Source organism: Lontra canadensis, unplaced genomic scaffold (genome assembly GCF_010015895.1).
Source record: "Lontra canadensis isolate GAN:19392208 unplaced genomic scaffold, GSC_riverotter_1.0 scaffold82, whole genome shotgun sequence".
In the NCBI taxonomy this organism is placed as follows: Eukaryota; Metazoa; Chordata; class Mammalia; order Carnivora; family Mustelidae; genus Lontra; species Lontra canadensis.
In genome coordinates this window covers 7833251-7850666 of record NW_022631076.1, presented here as the reverse complement: position 1 = coordinate 7850666, position 17416 = coordinate 7833251, and the positions used below count along the sequence as shown (strand labels likewise).

Sequence of the window (17416 nt, the reverse complement as noted above, 5' to 3'; positions counted from 1 at the left end):
GGCTTCCTGGTCAATGGGGAGCCTGCTTCTCCCTCTTCCTCTGCCTGCTACTCCCCCTGCTTGCACTCACGAGCTCTCTGTCAAATAAATAAATTAAATCTTTTTAAAAAATAGAATATAGAAGAACTCTAAAAACTTAATAGCTAATCCAAATAGAAAATGGGCAAAAGACATGAAGAGACATTTCACCGAAGAAGATATACAGATAGCAAATAAGCACATAAAAGTAGTTCAACATCACTAGCCATTAGGGAAATGCTGATTAAGACCTTGATGAAATATCAGGGGTGCCTGGGTGGCTCTGTGGGTTGAAGCCTCTGCCTTTGACTCAGGTCATGGTCCCAGAGTCCTGGGATCAGGCCCCACATCGGGCTCTCTGCTCAGCAGGGAGGCTGCTTTCTCCTCTCTCTCTGCCTGCTTCTCTGCCTACTTATGATCTTTGACTGTCAAATAAATAAATAAAATCTTAAAAAAAAAAGACCTTGATGAGATATCAATATATACCATACCTCTGTTCAAATAGTGACAATACAAAAATCTGGCAAGACTATGGAAAAACTTGGTCTATTATACATTACTAGTGCAAATGTAATATGGGATAGCCATGCTGGAAAACACTTTGGCAGTTTCTCTAAAAATGAACATACACAGAAAGACCTGGCAATAGCCCAGGACAATGATCCTAGAGAAATGAAAATTTACAATCACACAAAAATCTGTATACAAATGTTCATATTAGATTTATTTATAATTGCTAAAAACTAGAAACAACTAAAATGTTCTTCAGTAGTGAATGGTTTGCACAAACCTAAGTACATCCATTAAAGGGACTATAAAGGACCAACTATTGACACACGCAGCAACTGGGATGGACCTCAAAAGCACTATGTTGTGTAACAAAAGCCTATCTCAAAACCTCACATATTGTATGTAACACTCTTGACATGGCAAAATGATGGAAATGGAGAAGAGATTAGCAGTTGGCAGAGATTGGAAATGGTGGGGATGCGAGGAGTGGGTGTGACCATAAAGGGGTGGCATGAGGGAGATCTTTGTGGTGATGGAAGAGTTCTGTACCATGATTGTGGCGGCGAGTTACATGGATCTACACATGATAAAATGACACAGAACTGTGCACACATGTACCACTGTCAATTTTCTTCATATTGTGCTATAGTTATATTAAGATATAACCATGGTGAGAAACTGGGATAAGGGTACATGGCACCTCTACTATCTTGACAATTTCTGTGAATGTGTAATTATTTTAAAATTTAAAATAAGAGAAATCATTGGCTGTCTTGTTATTATTATTCATTTCATTTCATTATTACTGAAAATAATTTTTCTGTTTAGAGGAATGGAACATTAAAAATGACCCATTCCAGTCATCAAATATTCTAGGTTCCTAACAGAAATGAAAGCATGTGGCTACCAGAGGACACATACAGGCATGTTCACAGCAGCTGCAGTCATAAGAGTCCCAAACCAGAAATAACTGAAATGCCTATCATCTGGGAAGTGAATAAATTGTGGCATATTCATACAGGGGGATACAAAAAGGAGGAAGAGGAGATAGCAGAGGAGGAGGAGCAGCAATTTCATCTTGCTCTACATATGTATTAAATCTCCAGTTATATTTTCGATAATGAGGCCTTACTTATTCATTTATTTATTTATTTACTGCTGAACTAGCATGATCTTTAAAAAGATTATTTGTTTATTTATTTGAAAAAGAGGCAGGGGGCACCTGGGTGGCTCAGTGGTTTAAAGTCTCTGCTTTCAGCTCAGGTCATGCTCCCAGGGTTCTGGGATCGAGCCCCGCATCGGGCTCTCTGCTTAACAGGGAGCCTGCTTCCCTTCCTCTCTCTCTTCCTGCCTCTCTGCCTACTTGTGATCTCTGTCAAATAAATAAATATAATCTTTAAAAAAAGAAAAAGAAAAAGAAAAAGAGGCAGAGAACATGCAAGCAGGGAGAGGGGCAGGCGGAGAAGAAGAATCCTCAAGCAGACTCCATTCTAAGCCCAACAACAGGGCTCATTCCCAGGACCCTGAGATAATGACCTGAACTGAAATCAAGAGTCAGACACTTGACTGACTGAGATACCCAGTACCCCAATGGGGACTGATTTAGCATCGTTGGTCAAAATTTAATCCTCATCCTTCACTCTCATAAAGAATTAAAACTATGTGTGATGCTCTGTATGGAAGAATTGGCAATATTACATTAAAAATACTAAAACAATTTGTTTTCAGATGAATTATAACACTGTAGGATACAACTGTTTCTTCAAAAGCCTAATAATTTATCTACTTAGCAAGTTACACAACTTCTCTATGAAACTGTGTTGAACAACATTTATCAGGGAGTGGAAAATATATGAATGGTCATTGAAATTCCCTTGCCAGTGTCCCCTTTGTCCCTCCCTGCATCTTCTCCTCCAGCACCCAGTAGGGAGTGTCTGAATCCTACCAAGGACAGTGGTGAGGTTACACTTTACATAGGCCAGAAAATCCAAGTGTAATTCTGTCTTGGTTACTACAAGCTTTAAGACTCAGGAAAAGTAATACCTGTGGAACTCAAGTTACCCATTTGCTAGATGAAAAAAGTGACGAGTCCCTTCTGGCCCTATGCATTGCTACTCTGGTTTTCTTCACTGCCCTCCTTCAGCAGTTCCCCAAGCCCTGGAACTTTCCATTCCCTCAGTTTGAGCAGTCTAATTTACTGCTAGCTCAGCTGTATCTGTAATTTGTACAGACTACTCATTGAAATAGCTTACTTGTCCTCTGGGCCTCTACGAGGAGGATTTAGGGCAGTCTATATGATTAATAACAACTTCATAGCAGAGAGAGAGGAGGTGGCAAAAGCTCTGCCTTTGAAACCATATCTTAATCCTCTACATGCCTGGTTTTGCTGCTTCCTTGCGCCTGTTGACCTTTGGATTTCTCATCTGCTCAAATTTTGCATGCTGAATAAAATGAATTCTTGTATTCCTTCTGAATTGTGCTAGACTTTTAACTCAGGGTTTACATTTACTTTGTTATGTTACTTTGTTACATTATTCTGTTCATGAATCCAGAGTAACATAATATACAACATGCCCAGCTCACATTTGGTGACCTGATGGCCTAAGTAACATTCATTTTTTGTTGTTGTTGTTGTTAAGCCAATCAATCTATTATTTAATCACAGAATCTGGCACAAAGTGGGGGTTCAGAAATATTTATTTAATTATTGAATGATAATGGCTATGTTTTAAGCATTTCCAGGTAATATCGGAACTTTAAAGATCCCTTCTGAAGATAAAAATTTTAATCAGTTACTCCAAAATTAAGACACCGATAAAGTGGATAATCTGGAGCATTGCATGGGTTACATCATGTGATCATCACTACATTAAGAAACATGAATGAGGGCGCCTGGGTGGCTCAGTGGTTAAAAGCCTCTGCTTTCAGCTCAGGTCATGATCCCAGGGTCCTGGGATCGAGCCCCACATCGGGCTCTCTGTTCAGCAGGGAGCCTGCTTCCTCCTCTCTCTCTGCCTGCCTCTCTGCCTACTTGTGATCTCTGTCAAATAAATAAATAAAATCTTAAAAAAAAAAAAAAAGAAAAAAGAAACATGAATGAGGGGCACCTGGGTGGCTCAGTCGTTAAGCGTCTGCCTTTGGCTCAGGTCATGATCCCAGGGTCCAGGGATAGAGCCCTGCATCAGGGACCCTGCTTGATAGGAAGCCTGCCTCTCCCTCTCTCACTTTCCCTGCTTATGTTCCCTTTCTCGCTGTGTCTCTTTCTGTCAAATAAATAAATATAATATTTTTTTTTAAATTTAAAAAATAAAAGAAACATGAGTGAAAAGAGGAGGCAAAATCAACATATCATCCTAAGACATATAATAGTAATTCTTGATGTTCACACTTTTATAAGGCATTATTAGAGGCACTGGAAATATAACTGAGGACTTATATATATAATGAAATTTTAAATATGTGAATATGTCCTTGCTCTAAGAGCTGAACGATTCCCAAAGTTAGCAGAAGAAAGGAAATAGCAAAGATCAGAGCAGAAATAAAAAATAGAGACTAGCAAAATGAGAAAAACTGAAACTTTTTTAGTATACCTTTGCTTTAGAGGTAATGCATTTCTCAGTTTGTGAAATTAAAAGCCTCTGCCAAGCTCTTCATGATACAAATCATCTCAGAAGATCACCCTGAGGTACCTCCATGCATATCTTCCTTCTTATAAGTACAGGATATTGGATTGAAATGAGGGCATAGACTCAGGGTATCCCAAGATGGGAAAGGCAAAACAAAAAGGATTGATGGAGACAACCAAAGAACTCGACTGAAGACCAGGGATCTGAAAACTGAGAGTCACTGTGGTTATGAGTCAGGAAGTGGATCAAAAGTTAAGTGATCAGACTCCAAGGACCAAGAGACCAGACAAGGAAACAGTAAAAAAGAGGGAACCAAGAACAGGTTCTGCACAGGTGGAGAAGACAGCACTAGGGACTGCGAGGAAAACTCAACTCTACCGAAGATTTCCTGTGACAGGAACTTCCTACCAACTGTAAGTCTGAGGTGAATATCTAAAATTCAATAACAGAATCTCACTTGGTACTTCCATTCTAATTGGGAGACAAGCACAGAACACTAGAGCACAGGACTTCCACAAACTCCATACGTGCATGAATGGACATGAGCAATGTGGTAGACTACGAGTTTTCTACCATTATCCTCCCATAGAATCAATACTGATAGTTGCCCACGAATGAGAGTACCTTTGTGGGAGTCTAGGAATCCCATGGGGAAGGCACACCACAAGAGCCAAAAATCCAATAATGGACACATTGATGGAGTAAGAATAGCTTCATTTTAATCCATGTCACCTCTCCCCCTAGGTGGCAAAATTAGTGCCAAGAAAGATGTCCCTCAGTCCATGATTTCTCTCAAGGGAAAAAGTGAAAGCATGTAAGGAAGCATTTGACTTCTTCCAAAGGGTCCTGCTTCTTTCTCACCCCACCCAAAATACTGAGGTGCATGGCTGAAGGGTTGGAAGAGGCAGGAAACACAACCACCAGGGCCCGGAACTCATCAAGGGACACGTATCCTCCTAACTGCCACATGAACTCCATCAGAAAGCCCACTTGTAAGCCACTGCTGACATTCTGCCTGCTGACACAGCCTATGAACACCCCTGTTACTCCATGGCACACCCCCGGTGGCAGCTCCCTTCATGTGTTCCACTAGACAATGAATGTGAGCCTTTGCAGATGGCAAGCCAGCATACACAGAAAGCCAGTCCAACTCTGTGAGACTGAGAGAAAGTATACGGATTTAAGCATTTTGGGGTACCATACTAGGGAAAACAAATGGAAGACTCACAGCATCTGGCCTGGCTTTTCATGATGGAGAGAAGGCACACAATCTTAAAAATCCTCTCCCTGAAAATAAAGAACAAGAAGTGAGGAGCAGGGACAACTGTAAAAAGGTCTGAGAAGGCCTCAGAATCCCTAGCTAGGCTGACTGATGAAGGTATTTCTCTCCCGAAGCAATCCAGTAAAGACTGGAGGAGGTAACTGCTTCTTCAAATGTGAAGAGAGCAATACAAGACTTCAAGGAACACAAAAAAAATCAGGAAAATATGATGCTACCAAAGGGACACAATAATTTTCCAGTAACCAATCCTAAAGAATTCAAAACAATTGTTCTAAAAAAGCTCTGTGGGACATGCCCAGGAGGCTCAGTTGGTTAAGCATCTGCCCCTGGCTCAGGTCATGATCCCAGGGTTCTGGGATCAAGCCCCGTGCTGGGCTCCCTGCTTAGCGGGGAGCCTGCTTCTCCCTCTACCTCTGCCTGCTGCTCACACTGCTTGTGCTCTCTCTCTCTGTCAAATGAATGAATGAATGAATGAATGCATGAATAAATAAATAAAATCTTAAAAAAAAAAAAAAAGAAGTCCAGTGAGCTACAAGAGAACATAAGACAAAAAAAATCAGGAAAATAATACATGAACTAAGTGAGAGTTTCAACAGATAGATAGAAATCATAAAGAAGAGCCAAACAGAAATTCTGGAGCTAAAGAATACAATGCGTGAAATGAAAAATGCAAGAGAGGGTATCACCACCAGATTTGATCAAATAGAATAAAAAATCTAAGAATCAAAGATAGGAAATTTGAAAGTATCCACAATGGCTGAACAGAAAAAAAAAAAAACAAACCCCAAGATCCAGCTATATGGTGCTTGCAAGACATTCACTTCAGCTTTAAAGGACATATAAAGCCTGAAAAGTGAAGGGATGGAAAAAGTCCATGCAAATAGAAACCAAATGAGAAGGGGTGGCTAAACTTAAATCAGACAAAACAGATTTTAGCTCAAAAGCTATTAAAAAAAAAAAAGACAAAGTAGGTCCCTACATAATTATAAAGGATCAGTTCATCAAAAGAATATAATAATTATATATATATATATCTAACACCTAAATATATTAAGCAAATATTAATGGAGTTGAAGGGAGAAATCGCAGCAATGCAGTAATAGCAGGGGATTTCAATACTCCACTTTGAACAGGAAATAGATCATCCAGAAAGAAAATCAATAAGGAAACAAAGAACTTGAAGTACACTTTAGATCAAGTGGAACTCACAGACATATACAGAACATTTTATCCACCAGCAGCAGAATACATATTCTTCTCAAGCACCTGTGGAGCATTCTTTAGGATATATTATATGCTAGGCCACAAAAAATGTCTTAACAAATTAAAGAAGATTAAAATCTTATCAAGTATCTTTTCTGACCACAATGGTATGTAACTAGAAATTAATAACAGGAAGAAAGCTGGAAAACTAACAAATAATGTGGAAACTAAAAAACACACTTCTGAACAACCAGTGGGCCAAAGAAGAAATCAAAAGGGAAATCAGAAAATATCTAGAAACAAATGAAAATGGAAACATGACATACCACACTTACAGGATGCAGCAAAAGCTGTTTTAATAGGGAATTTTATAGCAATAAACATCTATATTAAGAAAAAAGAAAAACCTCAAGTGAACAACTAACTTTACTTCAAGGAACTAGAAAAAGGACAAACTATTCCCAAAGTTAGCAGAAGAAAGGAAATAGCAAAGATCAGAGCAGAAATAAATAAAATAGAGACTAGCAAAATGATAGAAAAAAATCAATGAAAGTAAGAACTCATTTCTGGAAAAAATTAAGAAAATTGACAAACCTTTAGCTGGACTAAGAAAAAAGAGAGAAGACTCAAATAAATAAAATCAGAAATGAAAGAGGAGACATTACAACTGACACTTCAAAAACATAAAGGATCATAGAAGACTACTATGAATAATTACAAGCCAACAAATTAAATAGCCTGGGAGAAATGGATAGATTCCTAGACATATATAACCTATCAAGACTGAATCATGGGGCACCTGGGTGGCTCAGTGGGTTAAGCCTTTGCCTTCAGCTGAGGTCATGGTCTCAGGGTTCTGGGATCAAGCCCCACACTGGGTTCTCTGCCTAGCAGGGAGTCTGCTTCCCCCACGCCCTCTCTCTGCCTGCCTCTCTGCCTACTTGTGATCTCTCTCTCTCAAATAAATAAATATATTTTTTTAAAGGACTGAGTCATGAAGAAATACAAAATTTGAAAAGACCAATAATGAGTCAGGAGATTGAATCGCTAATCAAAAAATCTCCCAATAAAGAAAATCCCAGGACTATGGTGGCTTCATTGGTGAATTCTGCCAAACATTTAAAGAATAATTAATGCCAATCCCTCTCAAAAGCTTCCAAAAACTGAAAAAAACACTTCTAAATGCATTTTATGAGGCCAGCACTATCCTGCTACCAAAGCCAGAAACGGACATACAAGAAAAGGAAATTATAGGCCAATATCCCTGATGAACATTGATACAAAAATTCTCAACAAAATACTAGTAAACCAAATTTAACAGCATTTTAAAAGGATCATATGCTAAGATCAAATGGAATTTATCCCTGGGATGCAAGGATGGTTCAATATACACATATCAATAAACGTGATACACATTAAAAAATGAAGGATAAAAATTGTAAGATCATGGCTATAGAGGCAGAAAAAACATCTGACAAAATTTAACATAGTTCCATGATAAAAACTCTCAACAAACTAGGTACAGAAGGAATGTGGCTCAACACAGTAAGGGCCATATATGAGAAGCTCCCAGCTCACATCATTCTCAGAGGTAGAAAGTTGAAGGCTCTTTCTCAGAAATCAGGAACAAGATATGGGTGTCCATTCTTGCCTCTTTTATTCAGTATAGAGCTGGAGATCTTAGCTAGAGCAATTAGCCAAGAAAAGGAAATAGAAAGCGTCTAAAATGGAAAAGAAGCAAAACTGTCTGCACATGAAAGATCTTATATATAGAAAACCCTAAAAACTCCACCAAATAAATAGTTAGAACTAATCAATAAATTCAGTAAAGCTGCAGGATATGAAAACATACAGAAATCAGTTGCATTTCTATACACAAAAAATGAACTATCTGAAAGAGAAATTAAGAAAACAATCCCATTTGGAAGAGCAACAGAAACAATAATATATTTAGGAAAATACTTAATCAAGGACGTGAAAGATTAATGCACTGAAAACTGATGAAAGAAACTGAAGACACAAATAAATGGAAAGGAATTTTTTGTTCTTGGATTGAAAGAATCAATATTATTGTTGTTGTTTTAATATTTTATTCATTTATTTGAGAGATCACAAGTAGGAAGAGAGGCAGGCAGGTGGCAGGGGTGGAGGTGGGGGGAGCAGGCTCCCTGCTGAGCAGAGAGCCCAACGCAGGACTTGATCCCAGGACCCTGAGATCATGACCTGAGCTGAAGGTAGAGGCTTAACCCACTGAGCCACCCAGGCGCCCCAAGAATCAATATTGGGCTTTTATTTTTTTTTATTTTTTTAAGATTTTATTTATTTATTTGACAGAGAGAGAAATCACAAGTAGGCAGAGAGGCAGGCAGAGAGAGAGGCGAGGGAAGCAGGCTCCCCGCTGAGCAGAGAGCCAGATGCGGGCCATCCCAGGACCCTGAGATCATGACCCAAGTTGAAGGCAGTGGCTCAACCCACTGAGCCACCCAGGAGCCCCAAGAATCAATATTGTTAAAATGTCCATACTATGCAGTGATCTATACAGTTAGTGCAATATCCACCAAAATTCCAATGAAATTGGAATTCCAATGGAATTTTTCATAGAAATAGAAAAAACAATCCTAAAATTCAGATGGAACCACAAAAGAGCCAAAGCAATCTTGGTTAAAAAAAAAAGAAGAACAATGCTCGAAGCATCACACACTTGATTTCAAACTATATTCCAAAGTTATAATAATTAAAACAATATAGTACTGGCATAAAAATAAGATATATAGATCAATGAAACAGAATAGAGGGCCCAGAAATAAATCTGAACATACATAGTCAACCAATCTCTTACCAGGAGGCAAAGAACACAAAATGGGGAATAATCTCTTCAATAAGTAGTATTGGGGAAACTGGATATCCACATGAAAAAGAATGAAATTGGAGTACTATATATACCACTCATAAAAGTTTACTCAAAACAGATTAAACACTTAAACATAAAAACAGAAACTGTAAAACACATAGGAAAAAACAGGGAAAAATCTCTTTGACATTGGTCTTGACATTATTTTTTGGATATGACACCAAAAGGAAAGGCAACAAAAGCAAAAATAAACAAGTAGGACCCCATCAAATTAAAAAGTTCTGCACAGCAAAGGAATCAATCAACAACACGGAAAAGATAATCATGGGATAACTTAACAGATAACTATGTATCTGTAAGGGGTTAATATAAAAATATATATGGAACTCATACAACTCAGTAGCCCCAAAAAATAGGATTAAAAAATGAACAAAGGACCTGAATAGACATTTTCCCAGGAAAGACATACAAATGGCCAAAAAGCATGTGAAAAAGCACTCGACGTCCCTAATCACCAGGGAAATGCAAATCAATAACACAGTGAGATATTAACTCACACCTGCTAGGATGGCTATTATCAAAAAGACAAGAGATGACAATTGTTGGCCAGGATGTAGAGAAAAGGAAACTTTTGTATGCCGTTGGTGGGAATTTAAGTTGGTACAGCTATTATGAGAAACAGAATGGAGATTCCTAAAAAAACTAAATATAGAACTACCATATGATCCTACAATCCCACGTCTGAGCATATAGCCAAAGGAAATGGAATCAGTATCTTATTACCCGCAATCTCATGTTCGTTCCAGCATTATTCACAATAGTCAAGATATGGAAACATTCTAAGTACCTAGTGTTATGTGAATGGATAAAGAAAATGTGTGATACATATACCATGTATATACACACACATAGATGTGTGTGAAATGGAATATTAGTCAATACAAAAAGGAAGGAAATCCTGCCACTTGAGACAACATGGATGAACCTAGAAGACATTATACTAAATGGGTTAAGACAGACAGAGAAAGACTGTACTCTCACTCAAAAAAAAAAAAAAAAGGTTGAATACATGGAGACAGAGAGTAGAATGGTGGTTCCCAGGGACAGGGGGTAGGAAAAATGAGGAGATATTGGTCAAAGGACACAAGTTTTCAGTTATAGGATGAATAAATAAGTTATGGGGATCTAACATAGAATATGAGGACTATAGACAATAACACTATATTGCATATTTAAAATTTGTTAACACAGTAGGTCTGAAGCATTCTCACTACAAAACAACAGCAAACCAATTGTGTAAGACTGATGGTTCACAGACCTGTACCCTTGAAGCAAATAATACATTATATGTTAATTAAAAAAAAAAAAACTCCAATAACTGAAAAGCCAGGCAGGTGACATAAATGTGCAAAGTCAGTTGGAGGCACACTGTGATTAAAACAAAACAAAACAAGGGTGCCTGGGTGGCTCAGTGTGTTAAACCTCTGCCTTCAGCTTGGGTCATGATCTCAGGGTCCTGGGATCGAGGCCCACATCGGGCTCTCTGCTCAGTGGGGAGCTTGCTTCCCCTCTCTTTCTGCCTGCCTCTCTGCCTACTGTGATCTCTGTCAAATAAATAAATAAATAATCTTTAAAAAACAAACAAAACAAAACAAAACCAGCAAACCTTCAGTGCCTGCATTATCCAATGATGTGTATAATTACTAAGACTTAGAGGCACAACTACTGGGAATACCATCTCAAGGCCATACTTTCCTATAAATTAGTATTCCTAAATCATTTTTTCATACATCAACTTCAGATTCTGTGTGCTTTTCCTGATATCATTACCTGAATTGCTGGTCTAGTTTTTCAGCCACAAGATCTTGTCTCTCTTTTTCTTTCTTCTCTTTCAATAATCTGGTTTTATCTCTCATTCTATCTTTTTTCTCCTTAATTGTTTCTTCTTTCAACTGCATTTCAGTTAAATACCCACTTTCTTCTGATGCTAAAAGTTCACGTAGCCTGAAAATAATTACAAAAAAATTAAAACTGTTATGCCACATGGACCATTTTACTGTTTTTTATTTACTTGTATTTATTTAATTAGCACATGTTTATTTTTATTTTTAAAAAGATTTTATTTATTTGAGAGAGAGTGCGAGCACATGTGCATGGGCGTGGTGGAGGGGGTGCAAAGGGAGAAGCAGACTTTCTACTGAGTGGGGAGCAGGACCCAGTTGGGGTGGTGTGGAACGCAGGCTCAATCCCAGGATGCTTAGATCATGACCTGAGCCAAAGGCAGACACTTAACTGATGAGGTATCCAGGTGCCCCCAAAGAACATGTTTAATCATAAATTTTGCAAGGAAAAAAAAAAATCACTGCAGCCTTCTATAAAATAAGACTAGTCCTCATTTAAAGCAACAGAAACTGATGTGCCATATTTTATTTGATTTCATACAAATTAGATAATGTACATCTTCAGCAAAAGAATATGAACAGATTTTAACTAAAGTAACAAAATATTAAACAATATATTCTTTAGCTTTCTATCAAATGTGGGTTATCACAAGTGAAAATACAAACAAACAGTAGCTACTGATTTGGTAAGGGTATGAATATCTTGGCTATGATCCTTAATATAAAAATTCACTTGATTTTTGGTCAATCTCACATCAGGATCTTGGGAATATTTTATAGTCTGAAGCACCAGTTTGTGAACCTTACTTATTTCGTCTTTCTTCAGTGTTGATGATGAAACCTTGCATGGCATCCTTGATTCTTGCTTTCACAAGACTGTCCACAAACTTGCGATCATTGTGCTGGTCCCACTCAACTTTCAAGCGATCTCTCTCCTTTGACTTAATAGAAGCCAAAATAGCATGATGTTTTTGATGGCTGCGTTGGATTCTTTCCAGTTGTTGCTCGGCCCCGTGAACTTTGGGAGGCTTGGCTCTCTGAAAACAAATAATTATCACTTACAATCGATCCAAAATCGATTGCATATTTTTAAGTAATCATAACCTCCACCAATACTAAATAACATTGGTTGTATCAAAGTAATACATCCTGCTACAACTGCAGATAGCTTGAGTGCCTGAGGTTTAACATGTTTGATTCTTTGAGCCTATACTTAAGATGTCATCAAATCAGTCACAAATATTTAAGTGCCATTTGAGTAAAAGTGCATGGAATTATAAAGTTTGAGCAGGACTCTAGTGATTATTTAGTCAAACTCAGAAACAGTAAGTGATTTGTCCAAGGTGCTTCCAATAGTCAGGGCGAAACTGTATAGAACAAAAATTAGACGTCTTCTAATTCCTGACCTTCATCTTGCCCCCACATTGTTTCTCAGGGGTAAACAACACAGTTACCATCAAAATACTTTCAACTAGAAGAGGCTACTCTCTCTAAGTATATAGGATATATATAATGAGCTGTGACAATTTAAAAAAAAAACCCTATACTGAGAAGGAAGGGAGGGGGTTTGAAAGGGAAAAAAGGGAAAGGAAAAAGGAGAAAAAACTGATAGTAATGTTTTCTTCTGATTTTTCTTGTGCCCAATTTAATGCAAGGGCAGTACTCCTGACATTTTGGGATAATTTGAATTTCTAAATTTTCTTATACAAACTTCCACTAAAAAGTTGGAAACACACAATTTTGAATACATATTAACACATTTAATAAAATCATGTGAACAGTCTTTCTCATTTCTGTATTCTTAGCATTGAAGAATAATGTCTTACCACTGTTGGTTCTCAGTGTGAAGGAAAGAAAGAAGGGAAGGGGGTAGAGAGGAAAGGAGGGAAGAAGGAAACATTTCTGGGTAGGCTTGACACAATTTCTACTCCTCCTGGGGCCATCATGAAATCCACGGTCTCAAGCTTTGTATTTCAGCCAATTTTATCAAGTCAACCTTAGGTGAATAGGGAGATTCCAGGATGCTGATTTACAAGTAATAAAATTCTTAACTCATATGGCAGAAAATCAATCTGATAATTTACACTTCTAACATTATACTAACATCACTGTCAGGATTACCAAAATACTAGTGTTAAGTCTTGGTAAAGTAGTCTCCTAGGAAAAGAAAATCAACATTTGCAGATAACTTGATGAAAAGATTCAAGGTATACATACAGGTACTTTGAATTTTAGTTGAACAAGACAGGGCTGAGGTGGGTTGGAGACAGATGATGTCAAGGGTTATACGGTAGGTAGATAATCCGTATCATAACCATTTAGAGCCTAGAGCCACTTAATTAACAAACTACTATTCTCTAATATGTATGGCATTTTATGAATGATAATGAAGTGGAAAAGGGTCAACACTACACCTTGTTCAGGGTACACACAGGAATTCAGGTTCCCAGTAGACATATGGGCTGAGGACCAAACACCAAGGTCATCAAGAATCAACTGTCTTGAGTTGTCAGAGCAGGAACCTGGTTCTGAGGTACATTTTGACTGAAAAAGTGAATGAGGGTAAAGGGTAGTGAGAAACACCCTGAGCAGTAGCCAGGGGTCAGGAGCCCCTTCAAAGCTTGGGGCATACTGTACAGGACTCTGCGATCAGGAAAGAAGAGGAGTCTGGAGGAGTAAAATATGAACTGGAGTTCTCTAATAACAAGGTGATACCAATCCATGCACAATTTCAGTATTACTCAAAATTCACAGTTTGACATGAATATAATGTAAAACAGATCCATACTTTAACATTTTCTAGTAGCTGCATTGTAGAAAGTAAAAAGAAACAGGAAGTTAATTTTAATAATGTTTTATTTAACCAATATATTCAAAATATTGTCATTTCAACATGTGACTCTAGGCACATTTCAAGTGCTCAAAAGCCATGTATGGCTAGTGGCTACCATATTGGACACTGCAACTCTAAACCATGCTAAAGGCAGGAAAACATAGGATTTAATCACTACCTTGTGTTTCCAAGGTCACTGAAGGGTCTGTCACTGTAACATGTTAAATTACAGTTTCTAATGATCGAGTTTACAGTTTATATGTCTTAAAGAACAATGTTTTACAGTCTAGGTTTCAGTCTGGCCTCTACCCATTACAACTATGTGATTTTAAACAAGATGCTTAATCTCTTGGAATCTCAGTTTTCTTACCTGTCAAAAATGAGCAAAATAAATGTGCTCCTAAAAAACTATTTTAAGCATTAAATAACTGGGTCCCCAAGCAGCACTCACCATGTAACTGTTCCTTTACTTCAGACGTTACATCATTTATTGTTTTCTCCTGGAGAAATGCTTTAGCTTCAAGTCTCATCCCTGGTGGCTTTAATTCTTCCCCCACCGCAAGTGTGATCTCTAACATCCATACTTCTTATCACACTCTGATTTCTGAGATACACAACACTGATTTTTCCCTTTTCCTCTTTATTCTTCTATAAACTCAAAGTATTCAATTGTCCTGCTTCTCTGGTTTGGTGGTAATTTTTTTTTTTCATGTTCTTTATTGGTTCCCAACACAAGCAATGGCACAATAGCCCAGTCCCTGAGCTCTGTGTTGGGATACAGAACCCAAAGTAGATCAGTTTCTGTCCCTCATGAAACCCTGAACTCTACAGTCTGTAGAGGCCTCCAATCTACTGATTTTCAGACCCAGAATCTACAGTCCTTGGACCCAGAAAAGAGGGAGCTGGTCTGTAAGTGGACTGAGAATTGCTATGTGTACTGTGGTGCATAATAAAACCGCATCCTTCATTATTGCTGGTATTTCTGCCATAAAATACCATCACAGACAGTATAGCACATGATTATCTACCATGTTAGCCTTTAATGGTTTTACGCATGAACAAACTATTTCTGCAATTAGAGAATAAGCAACAGGAAGGCAGGGATCAGACTTTTAATGGAAAATAAACCTCTGAGTCAGTTTTTACCCCCATATCTCCCGAAGTGCTGTGGACACAGCAGGGGCTCAAATAATATCTCTATAATTGTCTAATTACACAGGAAGGCTTTCTAGCCTATAGAAACTAGCTTGTTGGAACAAAGGTACCTAGGTGCATAAACCAAGTGTCTAGGGCTCTGAGCAAGACCCATCACAAATTCTGCAACACACAGCGTTCTCCTGGCCTCCTACCACCACCCCAGCCTTAGAGGCAGCCAACCACCCTATTGCCAGGCCTGCAGGGACACTTCTGTTACAGCTGAGTTGGCACAGGATGGGCAGTATAACTGCTCACAAGCCCTCACAGCCCAACCCTCCTTCCTCCTATGTTTTCCCTGGAATGCAGGACCAGCCCAAGCTCATACAGCTCAATCACCAGCAGCCCAGACCCGATATCCTGCGCTGCCCGGGCCCAGCACCCTTTTTGTGACAGCCATGCCACATCACAAGGGGACAGACTTCTTTGGGAGTCTTGGAAACTGAAAACTCTCAGTATCCCAAGTGGTGATCTTACAGATACATAATCTAAATATAACTGGTGGGGGTGGGGGGAGTGGGAGATGGGGGAGGGTCGAGGAACAGAGTACAGGAACTAAGTGAATGGCCTTATCTTTCCTTCTTTCAAAATTCAACCCACCGCACAAGGCACCTCCTCCCCTTGAGAGAGCCACCGCTGGGCCAGGTTGGGCTCGGCTAGGCCCGGAGTGCTGGGAGATGCAGAAAGCAGTAGGGTCCCGCACACACATCCCGCGCTTACCACGATCACCACTTTGGGAGTGGGGCCCTTAACCTCCCGCGGTACGATGCCAAATCGCTGGCTGTACATTTTCGAGTCCCTCGGGATGGGGGCGGCGTCCCCTGCGGTATCCCAACTGCGAAGACCTGCGGGACCGGCTTCCGCAGTGCAGAGGTCTGGTTGCCATGGTGCGCCCAGCAGGGTGAGGGGCAGGTGGGAGGGGCCGAAGTCGGTCCCATCACCATGGTGACCATAGACGCCGGTGCTCCCAACTTCCTCCCGGAGCCGAGGAGCTGAGTCTGCGCAGTCCTCACCCCGCCCTTCGCCATGCCTCCAGCGACCTCGCTCCCTTCCTCTAGGGTTCATCAGAATAGCAGAAATAAGCCTCCTTAACCTGAAGTGAAGGCGAAGATCTAATTGCATACCAATTGACTTTGCTATTTATATCCTGTAATCAGCCTAAAAGCATGAGGAAAGTTAGTGGATATTCTGTGGGAAGGTTAAATTTTGTGGGCATCTCTAGGTAAATCTTGATAATATATAATCATCACAGGACAACCACCCTACGCTTGTGTAGTTCTTTACGGTAATTTGCAAGGTATTTTCACACATAAAACCTTTGGGCCTCACAACTATCTTAGAGCGTTGATGGAACAGCAGGTATTCTCATCTTCCAGCTAAGACAAGGCCTAGAGAGCCTGTCTTGTCAGCCCACCCAAACCAGTAATGATAAATTTGTTAGTAATAAGATCTTCCTATTGCACTGGGCAGAAACCAGAGCTGACTCGGGGCACCCTAGGATGTGGGACAAATCAGATGGGCTAAGAGGGCAATGGCATGACCTGGCTGGGCAAAATAAAGACCAAGAGTCTGAGGTACCATTCACAGTAAACCAGGGTCAGGGCATGGATGAGAAGCGCAGGTAATGAGGCCCTAAGAATCCGTATCTGAGGAGGGGAACAGGCAACACAGCTCCGGAAACCTAGAAAGAGCCTTAGGCACAGGTGGAGCCAGGGCTGTACTTCTGGTCAAGAGCAAGGTGGTAGCAACTAAAAGCCAATTAAGAATGACGCTTTGGTACTCTCGTTCTCAAGTGCAGCGAGCAGCACAGAACACTGGACCACAGAAAAAAATCAGAACCTAGTCAGTCACTGACATCTAACAATAACCAAAGTACAACTACTGTGTATACCGTCGTAAGGCCGCAATTTACTGTAAATTAGCGTTCCTTAATCATTTGTAATCCACCCACTTCGGATTTTGTATGCGGTACGTTTCTAGATTTGGATTCCATTTCCT

At 39.4% G+C, this 17416-nt stretch overlaps 1 protein-coding gene across 1 annotated transcript in view; it reads right to left on the bottom strand.

The window, feature by feature from the left end:
- CFAP53 (cilia and flagella associated protein 53) overlaps window positions 1-17371 on the bottom strand; it is a 38833-nt gene extending 21462 nt beyond the window's left edge. The window contains exons 1-3 of the mRNA XM_032882531.1: window positions 16139-17371; window positions 12199-12428; window positions 11321-11494 (exon numbers count right to left, since the gene is read on the bottom strand). Coding sequence (XP_032738422.1) covers window positions 11321-11494; window positions 12199-12428; window positions 16139-16540 — 806 coding nt within the window. The 5' untranslated portion in view covers window positions 16541-17371. The remainder of the gene's footprint in view (window positions 1-11320; window positions 11495-12198; window positions 12429-16138) is intronic.
- Between the last annotated feature and the right edge of the window lie 45 nt (window positions 17372-17416).